The sequence below is a fragment of the Rattus norvegicus genome, chromosome 14, assembly GCF_021556685.1.
Source record: "Rattus norvegicus strain SHRSP/BbbUtx chromosome 14, alternate assembly SHRSP_T2T, whole genome shotgun sequence".
NCBI classification, from domain to species: Eukaryota; Metazoa; Chordata; class Mammalia; order Rodentia; family Muridae; genus Rattus; species Rattus norvegicus.
Window position 1 is genome coordinate 81,339,873 of NC_141547.1, and position 23,676 is coordinate 81,363,548.

The 23,676-nt window shown below is 41.0% G+C and overlaps 1 protein-coding gene across 11 annotated transcripts in view; it reads right to left on the reverse strand.

Moving 5' to 3' along the window:
• The window catches only part of Nsd2 (nuclear receptor binding SET domain protein 2), a 78,675-nt gene that overhangs the window by 50,588 nt on the left and 4,411 nt on the right, over nt 1–23,676 (reverse strand). For 4 of the 11 annotated variants that reach the window (NM_001191552.2, XM_087584318.1, XM_087584327.1 and 1 more), the window contains 3 exon segments: nt 1,879–2,504; nt 15,139–15,172; nt 18,515–18,556. In NM_001191552.2, the coding sequence (NP_001178481.2) occupies nt 1,879–2,475 (597 nt within the window). In that variant the 5' untranslated portion in view covers nt 2,476–2,504; nt 15,139–15,172; nt 18,515–18,556. 11 annotated transcript variants of the gene reach the window in all.

Genomic DNA, 23,676 nt, shown 5'->3' on the forward strand with positions numbered 1-23,676 from the left:
CTGGTTTTTGAGAACATACACCGAATCAACATATCGACCTCCTGTGCTGAAGCAGGGGCCCTAGCCCCACCATTAGTAGAGACAAGCACTTTGCACCTATGTGTGAGCATGTGCTATAAGTGTTCAAAGCTCTCTTAAGCTCAGTTTCTTCATCTCTGGAACATGGGCATATTAAGCATCCTCTCTTAGGGCAATTCCTCCTCTTGTTGCCATAGTTACCTACAAATCTCACTGGCTGTTACAGATTTGTAAGCACAGCAGAGTAGACTAGGAGATTTACATTATACTTTCAAGAGATGTTAGCTCAAATGACTGCACAGCGTTTCAGTATTACTTCACTGTGTAAGTAGAGAGCAATTTTAATCAAATCAAGCAGCACAACTAGGAAGAAAAGCCCAGTCTGTGATAATTATATTCATGCCTCATCAAAAAACTGTGAAAGCATAAGGTTCACTACATCTACAGGCACGTCCACAAACCTCTGAATCAGACCAGGTTACTATTCTGATCTTTTAAAATATTTACCTTTGGGCAGGAGTGGTGTGCAAACTGTTAATCCCAAATCCTAGCACTTGTGAAGCAGAGACGGGCAGATATCTATGAGCTCCAAGTCAGGGCCACATAGTGAAACCATACCCCACCTCTCACCACAAAAGGAAAAACAAAGATTTACCTTTGGAATTCCATTAGCAAGAATGAAACAGCTCCTCAAAACCACTACATTTAAATCCTAAAAGTACTTTATAGTTTTAAGGATTTCAAGGAAATTTCAACTATTCTTTGCCTTTGGTAATTTTAAACAAAATTTCACAACTACAATTTTAAACTAAATACTCCAACTGTCACAATGCCAACAATTCTTTTGAGTTTCAACTTACCTATCTTGAATTTTCTTACTATACCACCGGCTACAACTAAAGGTCAAAACACCTAGTACCCTCGAGGCCATCAGACTGAACCAGCAGGGATCTGCTTGGTGTCCCTATTTCTTTCTAGCAAGACCAAGGTCACTTAGCTGTTTTACCTGATCTATACTCAAGTGTCAGGACCATCCTGCACGTCACTTTTATGACACTGGTGACATAAACCGTCTAACAGAATGATAACCGCATACATATTCTTTGACCTGAAGTTGGGGCTTTTCCTTCTCAGCCTTTGATGAATGAATCAGTACATGGCTGCTTATACACAAAGTGCGGCGCTGGCTCTACAGTAAAATCTAAAACAGGAAGGTGTGTGACACAGCCAAGGAGACAGCCACTTGGTTGAAAAGAGCATTGAGTAGACAGTGGCATGTGTAGACAGACGGATGACAACAGCACCTCTCCATAGCACAGCTCTGCTCTACCATTCACTAAATGGCACAGACTTAATAAGCTTAATGTTTAATCTCCACGAGCAGTTAGCTTAAAAATACCTGAGAGATGGAACCCATAAAAACAGTAGACCTAATAAGGTCATGAAAATTGACAGACTTAGATTCAGAAATTATTGTTCTTGTTTTCAGACAGGATCTCCCTAGCTGGCCTGGAACTCAAGAGGTCTGCCTACCTCTGTCTCTTGAGTATTGGGATCAAAGGTGTGGACCACCACATCTAGCCTTTTTAGCCACTTTAATCCTGAATGATTACCTCATTTGGCTTCTCAAGTGGCACAACTTAATGATAGCAATGTCCACATATTTGGAAGCCCAACAACCGACCAGGAGCCAAGCCTCAACAGGTATCACCTGCACAGGACCAAGGCAAGCCAGCAGCTGCCACCATCAGGGTTGTTTCTCAACCTTTCCACCTACTGTCATACATTTTAAGGTATTCTATACAGGTCTCATGCACACCATCAACTGTCACATAAACCAACAGAATCCTTCACAAATACCTTTTTATCTTCAGGACTTGAGATCTTGGACACTAAAGCTGCTTCCACAAGGCCCTGCTCCAGCAAAGAGTCATATTTTATGCTCCTCTTCCTGTTCCTCCTAGTCTTATTATCCGATTTTTGTCCATTTTCTTCTGACTGAGACATATCAGCAGCGCCATCACCACAAATTGAAGATTCAAAGAGAGGTTTCCCATTCATGTATGTTTTGGTGATTTTCAGTTTAATTTCTGGAGAGCCATTTTTGATAGGAGTAGTATTGGGTGGTGTCCCAATTCCTTTTACTTCCTGGGTCTCAAAACACAACTTAGTATCATGAGCACCAGGTTCTCCATTAAACACACAAGAAGTAAGATCTTTCAACTTCTCTGCTGGAAGAAAGGGGAGTGCATCATGCCCGTTAAATTTCTGCATGACCCCCTCCTGTAGGCTGTTAGAAAGCTGAGCTTTGCTGAGGAATACAGAACATTCGTGATTCACTTCACAGTTCTGAGTCTTTCCATTTGCACTGCCAAGGATTTCTGGTGCCTGCTTCATCTTCATGCACTTTACAACTTTCTGAACAGAAAGAGGACTTTTTCTGATGCTAAATTCCATCCAGCCCAGATGCTTTGGTTCTTAGAACACTACAACATTAAAAAAAGAAAGAAAGAAAGAAAGAAAGAGAAAAGAAGAAAAACAACATATTACATTTTAAACCTAGGGTGGGTATGTCAATATCTCTATAGTTTTGTTGACGTTGGGTTTTATTCAGTTTTGTCTTCTGAGATAATTTACAATGTTTTGTATAATAATTTAGTCTGTAGAAGGCAATTTTATTTATTTATTTTTTTTATTTTTTTTGGAGCTGGGGACCGAACCCAGGGCCTTGCACTTGCTAGGCAAGCGCTCTACCACTGAGCTAAATCCCCAACCCCAGAAGGCAATTTTAATATCACACAATAATACAACTGAAAAAAAGACAAGGAATCATTTGTAAAAGGAAAAATACCGACTGGGACAGATATACCAACAACAACCAATATGGGACGATGTCCATTAAAATTTTAACGTGTGGACTAGAGTGATGGCTCAGTGTTAAGAGTGCTTATTGCTTTTACGGAGGACCCAGTTTCAGTTCCCAGCAACTACATGGTGGCTCATAACTACCTGCATCAAGTTCCAAGAGACTAACACTCCCCGTGTAGCATTCACAGACACTAGGCACACTTGTCACCACAAATACACAGGCAAAATGTCTATACACATTTTTAAAAATTAAAATAAAAATTATGACAGAGAAGCAGATTTTATTTAAAAAGACTGTATGTAGCCATACCAAAATAGGATCAGAAGATTTTACCTGTCTGGGGCCTTTCTGGGCCACAGAATAGGTTCAAAACCCTCCTAGCTAACTTACTGGCACTCTACCTCAAAAGTGAAAAGTACAGTGAGCTAGGGATGTGCTCAGTAGTAGGGTGATGGCATGCATGCACCAAGCCCTGGTTCAATCCCACCTATTAAGGAAGATGAAAGGCAGCAGGAACAGAGTGGGAAATCTATAGCTAAGAGATACTACCTAAAAATAAAAATGTCAATGGATGGTCTTTTTAAATATGATTTATGTGTACCAGTGTTTTACCTATGTATGTGCGCGTGTGCGCACATGTGTCTTACAGAATTGGAATTAAAGATCATTGTGAGTGCTACATCATGACTGAGGTGCTCTACAAAAGGAACAAGTGTTCTTAACCACTGAGCAATCTCTCTAATCCCTTAACACTGTCTTAATGACACACTGGAAGCCAGCTGTGATGGTGTATGCCTTCAGTCCCAGAACTCTGGAGTCAGAGGCAGGATGATCTCTCTAGAGTTCAACCTGATCTACAGAGATTTTTATTTTTTAGTAATATTTTATTATTTTTATTCATGTATATTTCTGTGTGTGTGTATGTTGTGTGTGTGTGTGTATGTTGTGTACTTGCAGAGGTAAGAAAGTGTCAGAGCCCCTGGGACTCAAACTCAGGTCCTCTAGAAGAACAGTGCTCACCCTTAACCACTGAGAAATCTCTTCAGTCTATATAGTTTCAAGGTGAGTCTGAACTACAAAGACAAAACTTTTAAGCACATTTAAGAAAAGAGTCAAAATATGTGAAACTAGATTAAAAATATCCAAACTTTAAAAATAGGGGAAAAAAAGCAAAAGTGAGAATATAGTTTCACCATACTGTGGAACAAAATAAAGTCTGTATTCCTACCCAGAAAGTAAAGAGAGGCAGAAAAAACGTTTTGGGGGGTGTATTTCCCAATTTAGACAAACTAACAGTCAACTTAGCAAATCCCAGGCATGACGAAAATACAAGGAACTCACACCAAAGCATAATTCAAACTCCTAAAAAACAAAGAAAGAAAAAAATCTAAAAATAAATACATAAGTAAATAAATGTCGTTTATTAAGTCCAGGCTACATTAAGTTCAAAGACATCCTAAGTTACAGAGATTACCTTTCAAAAAATAAGAGCTTAGGCTGGAGAGATGGCTCAGTAGGTATGAATATTTACTGGGGGTTAGAGAAATGGCTCAGCTGTTAAGAGCACTGGCTTCTCTTTCAGAGGATCCAGGTTCAACTCCCTACACCCATACACTGCTTCATAACCACCTAGAAATCCAGTTCCTGTGGATCCATTACCCTCTCTTTTAACCTCTGTAGACACTAAGCAAACATAATAGCCAGAACCTGGAAAGAACCCAGATGCCCTTCAACAGAGGAATGGATACAGAAAATGTGGTACATCTACACAATGGAATATTACTCAGCTATCAAAAACAATGACTTTATGAAATTCATAGGCAAATGAATGGAACTGGAAAATATCATCCTGAGTGAGCTAACCCAATCACAGAAAAACACACATGGTATTCACTCATTGATAAGTGGATATTAGCCCAAATGCTCGAATTACCTTAGATGCACAGAACACATGAAACTCAAGAAGGATGACCAAAATGTGAATGATTCATTCTTTCTTTAAAAGGGGAACAAGAATACCCTTGGGAGGGAATAGGGAAGCAAAGTTTAGAACAGAGGCAGAAGGAACACCCATTCAGAGGGTGCCCCACATGTGGCCCATACATATACAGCCACCCAATTAGACAAGGTGGATGAAGCAAAGAAGTGCAGGCTGACAGGAACCAGATGTAGATCTCTCCTGAGAGACACAGCCAGAATACAGCAAATACATAGGCGAATGCCATCAGCAAACCACTGAACTGAGAACAAGACCCTTGTTGAAGGAATCAGAGAAAGGACTGAAAGAGCTTGAAGGGGCTCGAGACCCCATATGAACAACAATGCCAAGCAACCAGAGCTTCCAGGGACTAAGCCACTACCCAAAGACTATACATGGACTGACCCTGGACTCTGACCTCATAGGTAGCAATGAACAGCCTAGTAAGAGCACCAGTGGAAGGGGAAGCCCTTAGTCCTCCCAAGACTGAACCCCCAGTGAACGTGATTGTTGGGGAGAGGGTGGTAATGGGGGGAAGATGGGGATGGGGAACGCCCATATAGAAGGGGAGGGGTTAGGGGGATGTTGGCCCGGAAACCGGGAAAGGGAATAACAATCGAAATGTAAATAAGAAATACCCAAGTTAATAAAGATGAAAAAATTAAAAAAAAAATACATGTAGACAAAACTTGCATACACATAAATCTTTTTCTCAAAAAAAAAAAAAAGAAAGAAAGAAAAAAAAAACAGTTCCTAACACTCACACTGGGCAGCTCACAATTTATAATTACAGCTTCAGAAGTATCTAATTTGGGAAGATCTGATGTGCCCAGCCTCCAGGAGAACCTGCATTCACATGCTTCAATCCATACACAAACACATACGCATGGTAAAAATAAATCTTTAAAAAAAAACAATAATGGGGGTTGGGGATTTAGCTCAGTGGTAGAGCGCTTGCCTAACAAGCACAAGGCCCTGGGTTCGGTCCCCAGCTCTGAAAAAAAAAAAAAAAAAAAAAAAACAATAATGAATAGATAACCAAAGGTTGGAGGATATAGCTCACTAGTAGGATATTTGTCTAACATGTACAAGGTTCTAGATTCAATCCACAGCAACAAAGCTTTAAAATATCTATTTAAATACAGAACAGTAATATAGACTATGGCTTATCAGTCCAATGCCAGGGACTGGAGAGATAGTTCAAAAGTTGCATGCAGGGGCTGGGGATTTAGCTCAGTGGTAGAGCGCTTACCTAGGAAGCGCAAGGCCCTGGGTTCGGTCCCCAGCTCCGAAAAAAAGAACCAAAAAAAAAAAAAAAAAAAAGTTGCATGCAAGTGCACCGACTGTTCTTCCAGGAGACCTAGGATTCAATCGCCAGCACCCACATGGAGCTGTAGGTAGTAATTAGTTACTACAGTCCCAGAGGATACAGCATCCTCTACTAAGCTTCTTGGGTACCAGGTATACACATGTTACATAGACATACATTCAAACAAAACAATTTTTATTTGTTTTGGGTTTTTTTTTGAGACAGGGTTTCCCTGTGTAGCCCTGACTACCCTGAAATTCTCTCTGTGTAGATCACGCTGGCCTCCAACTGCCTGTGCCTCCTGAGTGCTAGGATTAAAAGCATGTGCCAGCTCTACCTGGCAATTCTATTTTTTAAATTTAAAAAAAAAAAGGAAGAAAGAAAGACCAAAGTCAATGTATTAAAAGAAAAACTGTTAACTTTTCATATAGAAAAAATATCCTCCAAGAATAATAGCCAAATGCAACGAGAAATATAAACCAAAAGTTGTTACTAGCAGACATGTAAGAAATGCTTTAAAAGGAGCAGGGTAGGCTGGAGAAATAGCCCAGCCAGTAAAAGCACTTTACAGTTTGTGCTCTGACCTTGCCACAGACCTACAGATACATCTAAAATACAGAAACAGGTACAATAAAATTTTTTTTCTGAAGTTCAAGTTGAAAGCAAAGGATAGTATAGTAGTAGTCTGGTAGTACAGATCCTGGCACTTGGGAGGTACAGGCAGGCAGATTCGTGTAATTCAATGTCAGCCTAGGCTACATGGTAAGTCCCAGCCAAGTCTACATAATGAGATTCTGACAGAAATAATTCATTAAAATTAAAACAACATAAATATGCTTATTCCCACAACCTCCACCCCCACCAAGATCTTCCTATTTGAGCCCTGGCCTTAAACTAACTGCCAAGCTGACTCCGAAGTCACAGAAATTCCACCTGGTTTTTAAAAATTTGGTTATTTTTTACCTAGGAAGCACAAGGCCCTGGGTTCGGTCCCCAGCTCCGAAAAAAAGAACCAAAAAAAAAAAAAAAAAAAAAATTTGGTTATTTTGCTTTTTTACAGTGCAGGGATTAAAACCAGAACCTCATACATACTAGATAAAAAAAAATGTTCTACCACTGAGCTGCACCCCCAGGCCCATATATACACATTTAAATAGTCAAAATGGCAAATTTTATCAAATATATGTTAACCCACACATACATCTCTACTGGAAGTAAACAAATAAACAAAGGAAGACTGCTTTCAAGGAGTTTAAATCCTAAAGAGAATTTTTCTTAGGAAGCCAAGAAAGAATGAGAGAATGTCAATTTTCAAAGGGATGGCCAATAAAGGAAATGTGGCATTTAGGTTAAGAGCTTCCTATGGGCGCTGGAGAGATGGCTCAGTGGTTAAGAGCACTAACTACTCTTCCAGAGGTCCTGAGTTCAATTCCCAGTAACCACATGGTGGCTCACAACCATCTGTAATGAGATCTGATGCCCTCTTCTGGTGTGTCTGAAGACAGCTACAGTGTACTCACATACATAAAATAAATAAATAGATCTTAAAAAAAAAAGATATTTAAAAAAAATCCTCTGACCAACATGTGAAAAAAAAAAAACAAAACTTCTTTACTAGGACTTTATGCCCAGCTAAACTATCAGGCAAAGAAGAAAGGAATGTAACAAGTATGCAGCCGACAGGAGCTTTACACACGGCCCTTCACAAAGACAAGCTAGGAGGTACTCTAACAAGACTATAAACCCAGGAGGAAAGATAAGTCGGCAAAGGTGAGGAGATTGGAGATTCTAAGACAATTTTTATATTTTAAGATTTACTTTTATTTTTAATTACATAGGAATGTGGGGTGGGTCTGTGCCTATGTAAATGCAGTGCCTGCAGAGTCCAGAAAAGGGCAATGGAGTCCCTGAAGCTTAAGTTAGTTATAGGAGCATATAAGTCACCCAAATGGTGGTGTGAAAAACCAAATTCACATCTTCTGCCAAAAGCAGGAAGTGCTCTTAACGGTTGAGCCATAAGTCTTATCCTCCAATAGGGCCTGGAGTCCAAGTCCAAGCACCCACATGATGGCTCACAACCATCTGGAACTCCAATTGCAAGGGATCAAGCAGCCTCTTCTGGCCTCAGTAGGCACCAGACAGACATACAGAATACTCATATACTTAAATAAAAGCACTGAAAAAGAGTTTTAAAAAACGAGAGGTAGAGCTAAAGAGATGGCTCAGTGGTTAGGCTACTTGCTACTCTTGCAGAGAATCTGAGTTCAGTTACCAGCACCCACATCAGCCAGCTCACTACTTACCAAAGACCCTAACACCCCCAGGTACAGACATACACATAATTCAAAATAATAAAAGTAAATTTTTAAAAGCACTAAAGTACAGACTTGTGCTGATATGGATAAGCCTTGGGAGTGGGAGTGAGGTAGAATGGGGGCGGGGGTAAGCCAGACACAAAAGACTCTCTGCTGCCTTCCTGACTATATAGCATTCATGAGTCCATGGCAGCTGTGGTTACCTAAACAAGACTGCCCTTCAACACTTCATCACGGGGGAGGATCTACCTCTCCTGAGGGATTACGGTAAGTTAATGATTGCCGGGGAAAGTGTTTTCTTCAATGACATGTTGATGAAAGAAGTTTTCTTCAATGACATGTTGATGCTAGTAACCATAGTTACATACAGTGTATCATACACACATACACCCAAAATGAAATTATGCAAAGAACTCAGAAAGTAGGGTTTTAGCAGGAAAGAGAAGTGGTTGAACAAGTATGAAGGATAAAAATGACCAAAATTCATTATAAATGTTTATTGTTTAATTCCACATACATAAACTCTCCCAAATATGTAAATGCATAGACAAATAGAGTGGATTAAAGAGCTGAGACGAGGTTAGCAAGGGAAGTGACTTAGTAGTTTTATACAAAGATAATGTCTAGGAATTAGTGATTATGATTGCACAACACGGAATAGACTAGAAATCACTAGGCCAGAAGAAGCACATGCCTATTAGTCTCAGCACTGGGGAAGACTGATACAGGAGGGTCCTGAGTTCAAGGTGCGCCATCAAAGCCTGTAAATACTGAAACTCTGCCCCAAAAAAATGGAAATGTTGGCTGGAGAGATGGCTCAGCAGTTAAGAAACCTGATTGCTCTTCTGGAGGACCCAGAGTTGGAGTCCCAGTAAGTACATGATAACTTACAACTGTTTTTAACTCCAATTCCAGGGGATCTAAAACCTTCTTATGGCCTCAATGAGCAACAGGCACACACAGGTACGTAAACATACATGAAGGCAAAATAGCCATGCCCATTAAAAAGTTAATTTAAAGAAATTTAAATAACCAGATATGGTGATACACACCATAGTCCCTCCCCCTTGAGAGGCAGAGGCAGGCAGCTCTCTGAGTTTGAGGTAGTTTTGTCTACATACTGAGTTCCAGGCCAGCAATGCTCAAACCAAAAAAAGGAAGAAAAAAGATAAAAGCATTGTAGTAAAAGTGGTGCCAGGACCAAACTAACCTTAGCCTTCAAAACACTGCAGGAGCTAGGATACAAGTCAGCAGAAGGGTGCGCCTAGGATATGCAAGGTTTCTGTGCTCAATCCTCAAAGCAAGGAAAAAGGAGACCGAAAAATAAAACAAAATAAAGGCCTACAGAATCAGCCACCATGTTATAAGAAAATCCAAGCAAACTATTTCCATAGCTTATATTGGTGGAAAACAAGCCAATGGCTAATCATCCCTCGAGTACTCAGCTAAGAGCCAGTGCCAACAAGCCTGTCACATATGGTTGATAGCTCAAGGGAGCAATTAATAAGAAAATCCTATAAACAATATCCCAATCACAGAAGTATAAACTTAATGTGGCAGTATATGCCTGTAACCCCAGCACTCAGGGGCAGACAGGAGGATAATGAATTTGAGGTCACCCTAAACTACAGAGCAAGACTGTCTCAAAAAAGAGCAACAACAAAAAAGCTGGAAATGGGGGTACACAATGTTAATCCCAACACTTGGGAGTAAGTCTGAGGACTGCCTGGTCTTGTCTATACAGTAAAACCCTGTCTCGCAGACAAACAAGGAAGACAGTGAAGGAAGAACAACTGTGAACAAATGCCATCCTGTTGCTGGCCACGCCATGGGTGTAAGCTTCTCTAATAGAGTAACCGAATGTCAAAGCTTTTAAATTGGCAGCATAAACAACAAATGAAAGCAAACCCATCTTAGTAATAGGCAGAGTAAAAGGCCTATGCTGCTAATTTCATTATAACTGGCCTTTAGTGTATATCTTTTAGTTTGAAAAAGTAAAAGGTGAAGTTTAAATAATACCAAAACAGTCTGACTAATTTGATTATAAATTTCCTTCTATTTTTCAGTTATATAAATTTTCTCAAAGTGTTGTGACTCTAAATACTTAAATGTAATCAGGCTTTCTACTTCATCATCATGATATACAATTTTCAGAATGATGTGTCCAGAATTTGCACATTCTTGACAATAAGAATTGTGTGAACACTAGGCTGGATCTTACAGTTCAATTTTGCTCTGTCCTGTGCTCATCATTGCTATGCTGGAGAGCTAACAATCAAAAGGAGTACCAGGACTAGGGCAGCTCACAGGAACTGACTCTAGGATCACTGAAGAATGCAGAGAAGCGAAGCTGAGAGTGAATACCAAGAACTCTACAGCAAGGGGTTGGGGATTTAGCTCAGTGGTAGAGCACTTGCCTAGCAAGCGCAAGGCCCTGGGTTCGGTCCCCAGCTCCGAAAAAAAATAGAAAAAATAAAATAAAAAGAATTCTACAGGGCTGGAGAGATGGCTCAGCGGTTAAGAGCACCCGACTGCTCTTCCAGAGGTTATGAGTTCAATTCCCAGCAACCACATGGTGGCTCACAACCATCTGTAAAGAGATCTGATACTCTCTTCTGGTGTGTCTGAAGACAGCTACAGTGTGTACTTATATATAATAAATAAAAAAAAAAAAAAAAGAATTCTACAGCAAGCAACGTGAGAGCAAGACAATACTCATGGAGGACAAAGTCATCAACAGAACCAGGCTGGAGAAGTCAGCAGCTCACTGGAAACCTCAAGTGCAGGAAAATGGACTTGGTATTTTTCTTTAATCCTATCATCATCTCCCAAGTGTTGAGATTACAGGCATGTGCCACTACTTACCTAGCTAAAGAACAGGAAAAAACTGAGTCATCTGTAGAGAGAATCTCTTGTGTACTGAGTGCAAGCATTACCTGTCAATAAAAAGCTGGTGGCCTATTAGCAAAAGGCAGGAAATAGAAGGCGGGTGCTCTAGTAGAGGGACAGAAGTCTAGGAGATAGTCAAGTGCGAGAAGATTCACCACTCTGTTGTAATGGATGTATGAAACTGAGGCGGGGTAACCACCCATGTGGCAGACATAGAATATTTTAAACAGGTTAAATAAGTTACAAGCTAGCCAGAGAACAAGTGTAGCAATGGCCATATGCATTCATAATTCATAAATAATAAGCTTCCAAGTAGTTATTCCAGAACTGGGGTGTGCGTAGAAAAACTCATGGTTACAATCATTATTTACTATTTTAGAGAGGGTCTCTGTCATTATTCTAACCTAGTAAACTTCTGAATTATGTCTTGAAGACTCATTAGCTTATTAGAAATAAAATTTTGAGTAGGACTTTGTCTTTGGTTCTACATTTCTACCTCCAACTGAGTCTCGCAGGCTCCTTTGGCTGAGCACGATGTGACAGTGCCTGCCTGGGGTGACAGCTCAGTGAGTAAAGTGCTTCAGTACAAGTCTAAGAACCTGAGTACAGGGGTTGGGGATTTAGCTCAGTGGTAGAGTGCTTGCGTAGCAAGCGCAAGACCCTGGGTTCAGTCCTCAGCTCCAAAAAAAAAAAAAAAAAAAGAACCTGAGTACAGTCAAACTGTGATGGTATATACCTTTAACTCCTGCACTCAGGAGCCAGAAGCAGGCGGATGGATCTCAAGGCTAGCCTGAGAGCAAGTTCCAGGACAACTAGGACTACACTGAGAAATGAGAGAGAGAGACAGACAGACAGACAGAGACAGAGAGACAGAGACAGAGAGACACAGAGAGAAACAGACACAGACAGAGAGACAGACACACAGAGAAAAACAAAGAACCTGAGTTCAGATTCCTAGAATTCAAGGAAACCTAAACGCAGTAGCACACATCTGTAACCCCAGCACTTCTGCACTGAGATGGGAGACAGAGCTTGTAAGCCAGCGTGTAAGCCTGGTATGCACAGAAGCAATCAAGAGACTGTCTCAAATAAGGTAGAAAGTGAGGACCAACACCTGGATCCGTCTCTGATTTCCATATGCTTACTGTGGCATACACACACCTTACACACCCATAACAATTAGAGAACGTGAGGCTATAAATATGAAAAGTATGTATATATGGAAGGGGTTTGTTAGGAGGAAAGGAAGATTGATGTAATTATATTATAATCGCAATTTGTAAAAATTATTTTAAAAATAGTAATGGGACCTGGGAGGTATAGTTCAGTGGTAGAGACCTTGTCTAGCATGCACAAGGCCCAGCTTTCATTACCTGCACAAACAGTAGTAATAGTCCAAAAGCCCACAGTAGGGTCCTGGACTGCCCTCCAGTAAACACCTGCTTCTGCTTCTTCACTGAGTTAGTCCACTAACTCATAGAGATCCTTGAAAGAACACATAGAGATCCCCAAGAGATTAATGGTAATGAAGAAACTGACTTGGGTTTAGACTCACAAGCTAGATACCAAAGAAAAAGCAATAGTATTTCATATGAATTTTAAATTGGCCGTGGTGTCTCACTCCTATGACTCCAGCACTCAGGAAGCAGAGGCAAGGGGATCTCTGTTAGTTTGAGGTCAGCCTAGACTATATATTGAGTTATAGAACAGCCAAGGCTACATATCGAGACCCTGATTTTAAAAACAAGAGGAAAGCAAGTGTGGTTATCATCTACATACAATCTCAGAACTCTCAAGGCAGAGGCAGGGTAGAGACAAAAGGATCCCAGATTCAAGGTCAGCAGACTAGAGTACATGAAATTGTCTCTCAAAAAGCAAAAAGACCAAAGAAGGAAAATGAAGGGAAGAGAATTTCCCTACATGCACCTTTTTTAGTCTCATTTGTAGGCTTAGATTTTTTCAAAACCTACTTTTAATAAGGGTACTCAAAACATCATGAGTCTGCACCACATGACATCTAGAAACTTCACTTCACTCATCTTATGAGCTTTTGCTTTTGGTAGTGCTGCTGCCTCTGCTGAAATACATTTCTCTCCCATTTTAGAGAAAGTTGTCAGGAATTAGACATTAGATTGTCATGAGAACTCCTCACTCTCATGACAGCTGCCACTGATCTCGGACTACTGTGTGAATGAGCAGGAACAAATAAGCAGCAAGGAGCAGACAGAGGGGGAATGCCCCCAAGCACCCTCTGGTCAGACACCAGACAGTGCTCAGCAGTATCTAAGTAAGTCACAGTCAAACAAAACACTAAAGTCCTGAGTCGCCACATTCCTCTTTGCCACCAGGTAAGTTTCTTTTGTAATCTGGGCAGAGTTGGTGTTGCTTTTTTCCTTCAGCCCACATATACTGTATATGTCAACAAATAACTCGGTTCTGGGGACATGTGTGAACACAAGCAAGTGCTGGACCTCAGAGCTTCCACATAAGCTGAAAAGGCAAGGAGAAAACAAGAGGTCTTTACTGCAATAGTGGGGGGCGGGGAACAACAGCTTAAAAGAATAAAGAGAGGGGCTGGGGATTTAGCTCAGTGGTAGAGCGCTTACCTAGGAAGCGCAAGGCCCTGGGTTCGGTCCCCAGCTCCGAAAAAAAAAAAGAACCAAAAAAAAAAAAAAAAAGAATAAAGAGAGAAAAAGAATACACCTGAAGGCCTGATGCTGATAGAGGATAGAAGGGGTACCAGACCTGCTGGAACTAGTCACAGACTAATTACATCAGTGCTGGGAACTGTACCTCAGGCTTCTGAAAGAGAAGCCAATGCTCTTCAGCACTGAGCCATGTCTTCAGACACAGAATTTTTTTGGTTTGGCTTAGTTTGGGCTTGGGTTTTGAGACAAAGCTTCTCTCTGTATAGCCCAGGATGTCCTGGAACTCACTCTATAGACCATGCTAGCCTCAAACTCAGAAATCCACCAGCCTCTGCCTCCAGAATGCTAGGATTAAAGGCATGTGCCACCACCACCTGGCTTAGCCACACATTTTAAAGATTTGAGAGTTTGCCTCATATATATGCATGAAACACACATATGCCTGATGCAAAAGAAGCCACGAGGGTCAAATCCCCTAGATCTAGTTACAGATAGTTGTGAGCTACTATGTGTGCTAGAAACCAAAACCAGGTCCCCACCAAGGGCATAAAGGACTTGCCACCTCTTAAGCCCCCACAATTTTATTTTCTTAAGATTTACTTTTATTTCTATGTATGTATTGAGTATACACACGCACACGCACACGCACACACACACACACACACACACACACACACATTAGAATACATACACACTTTTATGTACTGATACACACACCTATGCATACAAAAGAGGGCTTCAATAGTCACTCTGCCTGTTCTGAGGTAGAGTCTCTTCTCAAACCCTAGGCTCATGACTAAACTAGGTTAGAAGCCAACAAGCTCCAGCAGTCCTTCTATCTCCACCCACCTCAGTGCTGAGGTACAGGCATTTGTAGGAAATGCTCAGTTTGGTATGTAGATGTTAGGATCCAAACTCTGGTCCTCAAGATTGTGAAGCAAACACTCTTAACTGAGTTATCACTTTAACCCCCAGAAGTACAGGTTTAAATGAAGGTCTCAATGTGAGCTTGAGAAAATGGTATTTAAGCAAAAGAACTCAACAAATTGTTATTTCTCAGTTGGTTTCACAAGCTCTAAACTAGTCAATGTTAAATAAAATAATACTTTTACCGAGATAGTGAAAGGTACTTCGATCCATTTGACTCTGTCAAGAAAAAGACAGAAAAAAACTTGAGTCACCACTGAGATTACTTCCCTATTTCATTAACCCAAAAAACATATCTTAACGGTTTTACTCTAAAATGTTTCCTATTTAAGGGCTAGAAAGTTGATTCCATGGTTAAAAGCACTTGTTCTTACAAAAGAAAGGACCAAGATTCAATTCCCAGCACCCACATGAAGGCTCACTACCTACATGGACTCCAGGAATGAACGTAGTACACATATATGTATGCATGCAGACAAAAACATTCGTGTGTGTGTGTGTGTGTGTGTGTGTGTGTGTGTGTGTGTGTGTGTGTGTGTGACAGACAGACAGACAGACAGACAGAGAACTGGGCATAGTGGTGTGTGCCTTTAATCCCAATTTTGAAAAACAGGCAGATATCTGAGTTTAAGGCCAGCCTGATATACAGAGTGAGTTCCAGGACAGCCAAAGCTATATATCAACACACTGTCTCAAGAAAACCAAAAGTAAAATAAAATAACTTTCTACCTATGCCTCACTTCTCCATATTATATTACATAATCACTATCTCTTACCAGGGCTAACATTGCAGTCTCCTAACAAGCTTATCAAAAACTCCTAGGTGTGAGAACTATAGGAAGAGTCTGCCAGACCACAGAGGCTGGGCCACACTCCAGAGCTCATGTCTCAGTGACAGTCTAGGATGGGACTGAGGAGTCTGCATTTCTAACCAGTTCTTGAGTAGGTTGATACTGTTTGAGAATCACAGGTTCAAGTTATGGTACAACAGTAGACCCAAACATTTGTTATATGGCTCTCTTTCTTGTTAATGGTACACACCCATTTATTTCCAATAAAAACAAGGAAAATGTGGGGTGCGGGGTGAAGGGGAGCCTCAGTAGTTAAGAGCACCTGGCTGATCTTCCAGAGAACTGGGGATCCATTCACAGTACCCATACGGCAGCTCACATTTTTTTTCTTTTTTTTTTTTCTTTTTTTTTTTTTTCGGAGCTGGGGACCGAACCCAGGGCCTTGCGCTCGCTAGGCAAGCGCTCTACCGCTGAGCTAAATCCCCAACCCCCGGCAGCTCACATTTATCTATCTCTCTAGTCCCAGGGGAATCCAATGCCCACTTCTGGCCTCCACTGTGTATTGTATGCACGTGGTGCACATAAATACTGGCAAAACACCCATACAAATAAAAATAATGAATGAATGAATGAATGAATGAATGAATGAATGAAATGTTAAAAAGAGATTTTAGGGGGACTGGAGATATGCCTCAGCAGTTAAGAGCACTGACTGCTCTTCCAGAGGTCCTAAGTTCAAATCCCAGCAACCACATGATGGCTCACAACCATTTGTAATGGGATCTGGTGCCCTCTTCTGGTGTGTCTGAAGACAATGACAGTGTACTCACATACATAAAATAAACAATTCTTTTACAAAAAGAAAAAGAAGAGAGAGAGAGAGAGAGAGAGAGAGAGAGAGAGAGAGAGAGAGAATGACTGATTGATTGATTTTAGTCAGGTAGTGATGGTGCATGTCTTTACTCCCAGCACCATCACTTAGGAGGCAGGTAGATCTCTATGAGTTCAAGGCCAAGTCTACAAGAGATTTCCAAGGCAGCCAGAGCTATACAGAAAAACTCTGTATAAAAAGAAAGAGAGAGAGAGAGAGAGAAAATAACAAGAAAATTATTTTTTAAAAGCCATCATTTTTTAAACTTTCACTCAAGGGGTTGGGGATTTGGCTCAGTGGTACAGCGCTTGCCTAGCAAGTGCAAGGCCCTGGGTTCGGTCCCCAGCTCTGAAAAAAAAAAAAAAAAAAAAAAAAAAAAAAAAACTTTCACTCAAATAGGCAGGTGAGATAGTTCAGTTGGTAAAGTATTTGCTTTGCAAGCATGATCACCTGATGTCAGATCCCCAAAGTCCCTTAAAAAGATAGGTGCAATGGGTATATGCCAGTAATCCAAATAATGGAGTGGGTCCTTGGGGCTCACTGGCTAGTCAGTCTAGCCAAAACAGTAAGAAATTCTCAAAAAATAAAGTACAGGCAGGTATAAGTGGTACAGGCCTTGGGAAGCAGAGTTAGAAGTCTTCACAGAGAGTTGCAGAAACCAGAATACAAAGACAAGCTGTCTCAAAAAAGAGGCAGGGGGGTTAGAGAGATGCTTCAGTAGTTAAGAACATTTTGTTCCCACAGAGGAGCCAGGATTGGCTCCCAGCATCGGCACGGTGGCTCATAACTACCTGTTAACTGCAATTCCAAGGGGTCCAATACCCTCTCTAGCCTCAATGAGCACTGAATGGGTATGGTTCACAGGTGAACGTGTAAGCAAGCACCCACAGACAGAATAAATGAATAATAAAAATGTTTTCAATAGGGGCTGGGGATTTAGCTCAGTGGTAGAGCGCTTACCTAGGAAGCGCAAGGCCCTGGGTTCGGTCCCCAGCTCAAAAAAAAAAAAAAAAAAAAATGTTTTCAATAATGAAGTGAGTAATCAAGAAAAACAGCTGATGTCAACCTGTCATCCATTCGTGTACATTCACATACAAAGCGCACACGCATATGCACAAGAGACTGTGATTTGCCTGCTGTGATCAAATATTTTTTTAAAAACAAAAATAAAAACAAAACAAAAAACTTTCATTTAGAAGTGATATGCTGGGGCTGGAGAGATGGCTCAGCAGTTAAGAGCACCCGACTGCTCTTCCAGAGGTCATGAGTTCAATTCCCAGCAACCACATGGTGGCTCACAACCATCTGTAAAGAGATCTGATGCCCTCTTCTGGTGTATCTGAAGACAGCTACAGTATACTTATATATAATAAATAAATAAAAATCTTAAAAAAAAAAAGTGATATGCTGGACGGGCAAGGTAAAGATGCTTCCCAAGTCTAATGATCTGAGTTCAATCCCCAGACCCCTCTGGATTCCACAGTCAACCACATGCACTTAAATAACTATAAATATACACATACACACATGGAAAGGATATACTACTTTGCTTTTTTTATTATTTATTTTTATGTGTGTGGGTATTTTGACTACGTCTGTGTACCACACCTATGCGAGGCCAGCAGAGGACATCAGATCCTTTGAGACTGGAGTTACAGACATTTGTGAGTTTGTAGATGCTAGGACTGAACTTAGGTCCTCTGGAAGAACAGTCAAGTGCTCTTAACAGCAAAGCTATCTCTCCAGCCCACAATATGCCACTTTTCAATAACCAAAGCAAATCACACAGCCACATCAAATTTCAAAGGGATGAGATGTTCAAACATATTAGACATACAAAGCAGAAAAATACAGCAAGTGTCTAACCTAAACAAGCACAGTAGCAATTATTATACTTACTTCTCCCACCTGCCTGGTGGCACTAAGCACTGTCATACAGCACTAAGGAGACAGAAACAAGAAGATACCTGTTTGAGTTCAAGGCCAGCCTGGTCTAGATACCGAGTTCCAGAACAGACAGGGTTACATAGCAAGACCCTGTCTCAAAAAAACCAAAAACCAAAACAAAATATTCATCCCATCACCTCCATGTTGCACACATCACCTAACTCCCTTAAAATACTTGTAGAACCTAACCTTTCATTGCCTCAGGATGAAAATACTTACCAACATCTAAAAGACCCTCTCCAACAGCCCACATACATCTACCCACCTCATTTTCTCCTCTAGCCATACTAGGCTTCTTCTTCTTCTTCTTCTATAATGTGACCTCCTGAATATGTACTCTTAACCCTGTATTGAGCTGACACCCCAAACCCCTTCTAGTTCTGCTCCAATCAGCCCATGAGGAAATTTTTCCTGATGCCATCCCTAGTAATATACCTAGATTTTTCCTTCAAGAGTTACTTTTTTTGTTCTGGGAATTCTGAAGACACATAAAATAGATACCTACATACTCATACTATCATCTAAGCCAGTTCTTATCTAACCTCACATTCACCTGTCAAAAGTGTGAAATAAATCCCACACCACAAATCATTGTTAATAAATGTTTGTATAAATGTTTAAAATATAAAAATCCTTGTGCTACTTATAATGACTCTACCAGAGAATTTTTTAAACATGTTTTTTCTAACAAATCTATACATTGTTCTAAATTCTTTTTATTTGGAATGATAAGGCTAGAGACAGAGCCCACAGGCTTTAATTTAAAGCTCTTTTACTAAGACACATCCTTAGCACTCAGTATTCTAATATCTAATTTCCTCAAATGTGATAAATGGGATTTAGCCATGTCTTTCGTTAACCAGACACAGATGCAAATAAACCCTACCCCTTCTCAGTGCGATTTCAACCTCTTGTCATCTACAGTCCTCTCCTGTCTTTCTGTAGAAGAAAAAAAGGCTGTTATGTCTTGAGGCTTCTGTCCTTACTCTGCCACTGGCAGTCCTGTGACATAGTCTAAGACATTCCTTTCTCCTCAGTAGTTTTATCAGCTGTTAAACATGAATATTTCATCAAATCTAGAGTTGATTTATTTTTTCCTCCAAGATTAACCCACAGGTTTTCAAAAACAAAATCTTTTGTCCTTTTTTTTTTCTCCTACTCACAAGTCCCTAAACTTCAAGGGATAAAAAACAAGGTCCCAGCTTATTACTGTCACAGGGCTAATCTGTTACTTCTTCAATAAAGAAATATCCAAAGGCTGGGGAGATAGCACAATTGGTAGTAGAGGGTTTACACAGCACACAAGCCGCCTGGGGCTCAATCCCTAGGACCACAGAAACTGAATACGGTGGTATACGCCTTTAATCCGAGCACTTGAGAGATGAACTCAAGAGGATTGGAAGTTTAATAATAACAATAAATACTAATATTGTTATTATATGTTTTATGTAAGATGTATGTTAATGAAAAGCCAAACCTACTCCATCTTGGGACCAGCCTCCATCTTAAAGAAAAATGCCTGAAAACTTGACCTGCAGCAGAACCCAAGCTGCACCTATGCACCCATGTACCATGTACCCCACGGCTTATCCTTGGCCAAAGTCACTCCCTAGCTACTTCCTAGCAACAGTTAATCAAAGATTAATCTGATTGCTTCAGATGTACTTTCAGACCATTTGTGACTGTGGTCTTGCTTCAGAGCACTCACCTGTTGGCTTATAGTCATTCTATTAGATGCTTACCAGACTGGGCACCCTCTCCCTCACTCCTATTTTCCTATAAAAACTTGTCCTGCTGAGGGTTCAAGGCTGTTCCTGCCTTCCCTTCTTGTCCTGCTGTGTCAGGGATGGGTTGGAGGAGAGCCCAAGCCTGAGGTTGTCATAAAGAGACCCCCCCCCTAATGTGATTACATCAGAAATGGCTCCTTGGTCATCTTTTGAGACTCAGAATGCTTCCTGGTACAACAATAGTAAGTGGCACAGCTGCCTTTAATCCCAGAACTCGGGAAACAGAGGCAAGTAGATCTCTGTTAAGTCTGAGGCCAACATGATGTACAGTGCTAGTTCCAGGATAGCCAGGGCTACAGGGAAAAAAAAAATCCTTATCTGGAAAAACAAAACAAAACAACAAGAAAGTGGCACAGCATTACTTTCTGGAGTCAGTTCACTCTTTCCACTGTAGATTAGAGGATCAACTAAGGTCATCATACTTGTGCAGTAAGTATTTTTACCCAATCGGTCATCTCTCTGGCCCAAGGATGTGAAGCTCAAAGTTATCATCTGCTAGTTCAAAGCCAGCCTTGACTACGTGAGACCCTGTCAAGGAAGGAAGGAAGGAAGGAAGGAAGGAAGGAAGGAAGGAAGGAAGGAAGGAAGGAAGGAAGGAAGGAATCAGTCAATCAATGAATCAATCAGGTAGGTAAGTAAGCAGGCAGCCAGGCAGCCAGGCAGCCAGCCAGCCAGGCTAGGGAAATAGTCCAGTAAGTAATAGCACATACCAAGCAAACCTAACCTGTGTTCCTCTTTGGAAGCAAAAAAGGCTGCAACAGGGAACAGATGTGGTGTTACCTATAACCCCAGATAGGCAAATCTCTTTGAGTTTGAGGCTAGTCTATATAGTGAGTTCTAGACCAGCAAGGGTTATACAGTGAGATGCTGTTTTGTTTTTTTAAAGCTACAGTGGCCCACATCTATAATCCTAGCACCCTTACAGACATGAGAGGAGGCAGAGACAGGACAACCACCTGGAAGCTCCAGGGCCAGCTAGATTGATGTATGCAGAGCCACAGAAACAGCAAAGAAGACATTGCCTCAACAAGATAGGAGAGAATTCATCTCTATGTGCATCCTGTAGCACAAGGATACCTGCTCTCACACACAAGCATCACACACACGCATACATACACACACAAATAATAATAATGATAATAATGATAATAACAACATTATTATTATTAAAATAAACAAGGAATGAATGGCAGGAGTTGGGTATGGTGGTACATGCCTGCAAGGTTATACAGCAAGACTGTCTCAAAAACCATAAGTAAACAAACAAATAAGAAAATGAGAGTCGCAAGTACAAAACTGTAATGGCCTTTCCCAGGCCCTTCAAAACCCAATCATTAAAGCATAGTGACTTAAGGATAGTGACTTTGGGCAAGTAATTTAACTAGTATCTTTGAAATTTCCTGCTGTGATTTAAGGTAAAATAAAGAAGACTTATAGGGGCTACAGAGGGGCTCAGTGGTCAAGAGATCTTGCAAAGGACCTGGATTCTATTCCAGCATCCAAATGGTAGCTCACACCTATGTTAAACTCCATTCCACGTCCTCTTCTGACATCCTTGGCACCAGTCACACCCATGCTATCTCTACATACATGCACCCAATACACTCACAAACATAAAATAAAAAAAAATAAAAAAAGCATGGAGGTGGGAGTACAGCACTGAGACAGGAACAGGAGCATCCCTGAGTTCGAGGTCAGCCAGGCCCACAAAGAAAGCTCCAAGACAGCCAGGACTATACAGATAAACTGTTTCAAACAGAAAAAAGAAAAACAACAATAACAAAAAAAAAATTGCAACTCAAAAACCTTGTAAAAGGGCCAAGATGCACAGGGCAGGAGAACTGACTCCTCAAAGTTGTACTTATTCCTACATGTCAACCACAAGCTACGTCTGTCTGTCTGTCTGTCTCTCACACACACTGCTGCATAGAGAAACTCTACACTAAATTCTAATCTTTAAAAAGGAAGCAATACAAACTATTTCTAATTGATAAATAAAATCTAAACCTGCACAATTTTATGAAATGAAAATTAAGAAAATATCAAATAATACCCAAAATCTGACTCCATTTGTTAACTGAGTCCCTTCTACACGCAGCTATTAAAGGTACCAAGGTACCAGTCAGGATCCTCCCTTCGCAAAACTGAAGAGGATGAAAACCTGGGCAATGTGCTGGCAGCCCGACACAACGCCATGACAAATCAGGCACGAGTACACCCTGTGTATCTGGGCTTTGGTTCCAGAGTTGCAACACCAGTGAAAGCAGGCTTCCCAGAGACAAGAGCTGAACCATCAAAAACCACCACAGGAAACTGGAGAGATGGCTCAGCAGTTAGAGACTTGTTGGTCTTCCAAAGATCTAGGTAGAGTTTCAAGCACCAACATGGTGGCTCCCAACGTAACTCCAGTCCCAGAGATCTAATAATGCCCTCTCTGGGCACACACGTGATGCATGTACAAACACGCAGTCGAAACAGCCATACACAAAATAAAATCTAACAAAACAAATAAACAACAATAAAATTTTTTTTAAAACAGCACTAAACCTCCAGAAATAAGTCAGGATGTTAAATGAGATGGGCAGCATGACAAAGGGTTGACTAGAGGACAGTACAGAAGGACAGAGAATGCTCTAGACCTAGAGATTCTTCTGAGTACCAGGAACACCAGGTGAGTTCTTGGGTACTTTCCAAAAGAAAGACACCAAAGCCTCCTTTCAGAAAGAACAAAGGCAGGTCACAAGCTAGGCCCTTCTCCACTCTCATTGGCGGACAATGTAAAAATGGGGCCAGTAATTACCAATTCTCATACTGTAATTACCATAGTATCTGGGCCCCTCTCCTCTTTAGCTTTCCAGTCTGTCAAAACCACATCAGAGGTCCAAAAGATGGCTCAGCAGGTAAAGGTGCTTGCCACCAAGTCTGACAACCTGAGTCTGATTACTGCAGCCCACAGAGCAAACAGAACTCCTGAGAACTCCTGCTGACTGTCCTCTAGTGGATACATGCACACACCATGGCATGAATCTAAACATGGGCACATACATGCACGCACACACGCGCACACACACACACACACACACACACACACACACACACACACACACACACCACACACGAGTAAATTTAACTTAAAAACACATACACATCAGCTCCTACTCTTGCATCTGTCCTCTATTCCTACCCCGACCTCTCATTTATCTAGTACTCTATTCTAGTCCTGATCTACAGGCCTCCTCACTGACCTCTTGCACCAGTCCTTGTTTCTCCTCTTTCTCAAGTATGTTCACACAACCTCCTTCATCAACTGCACTCCATCATCATACA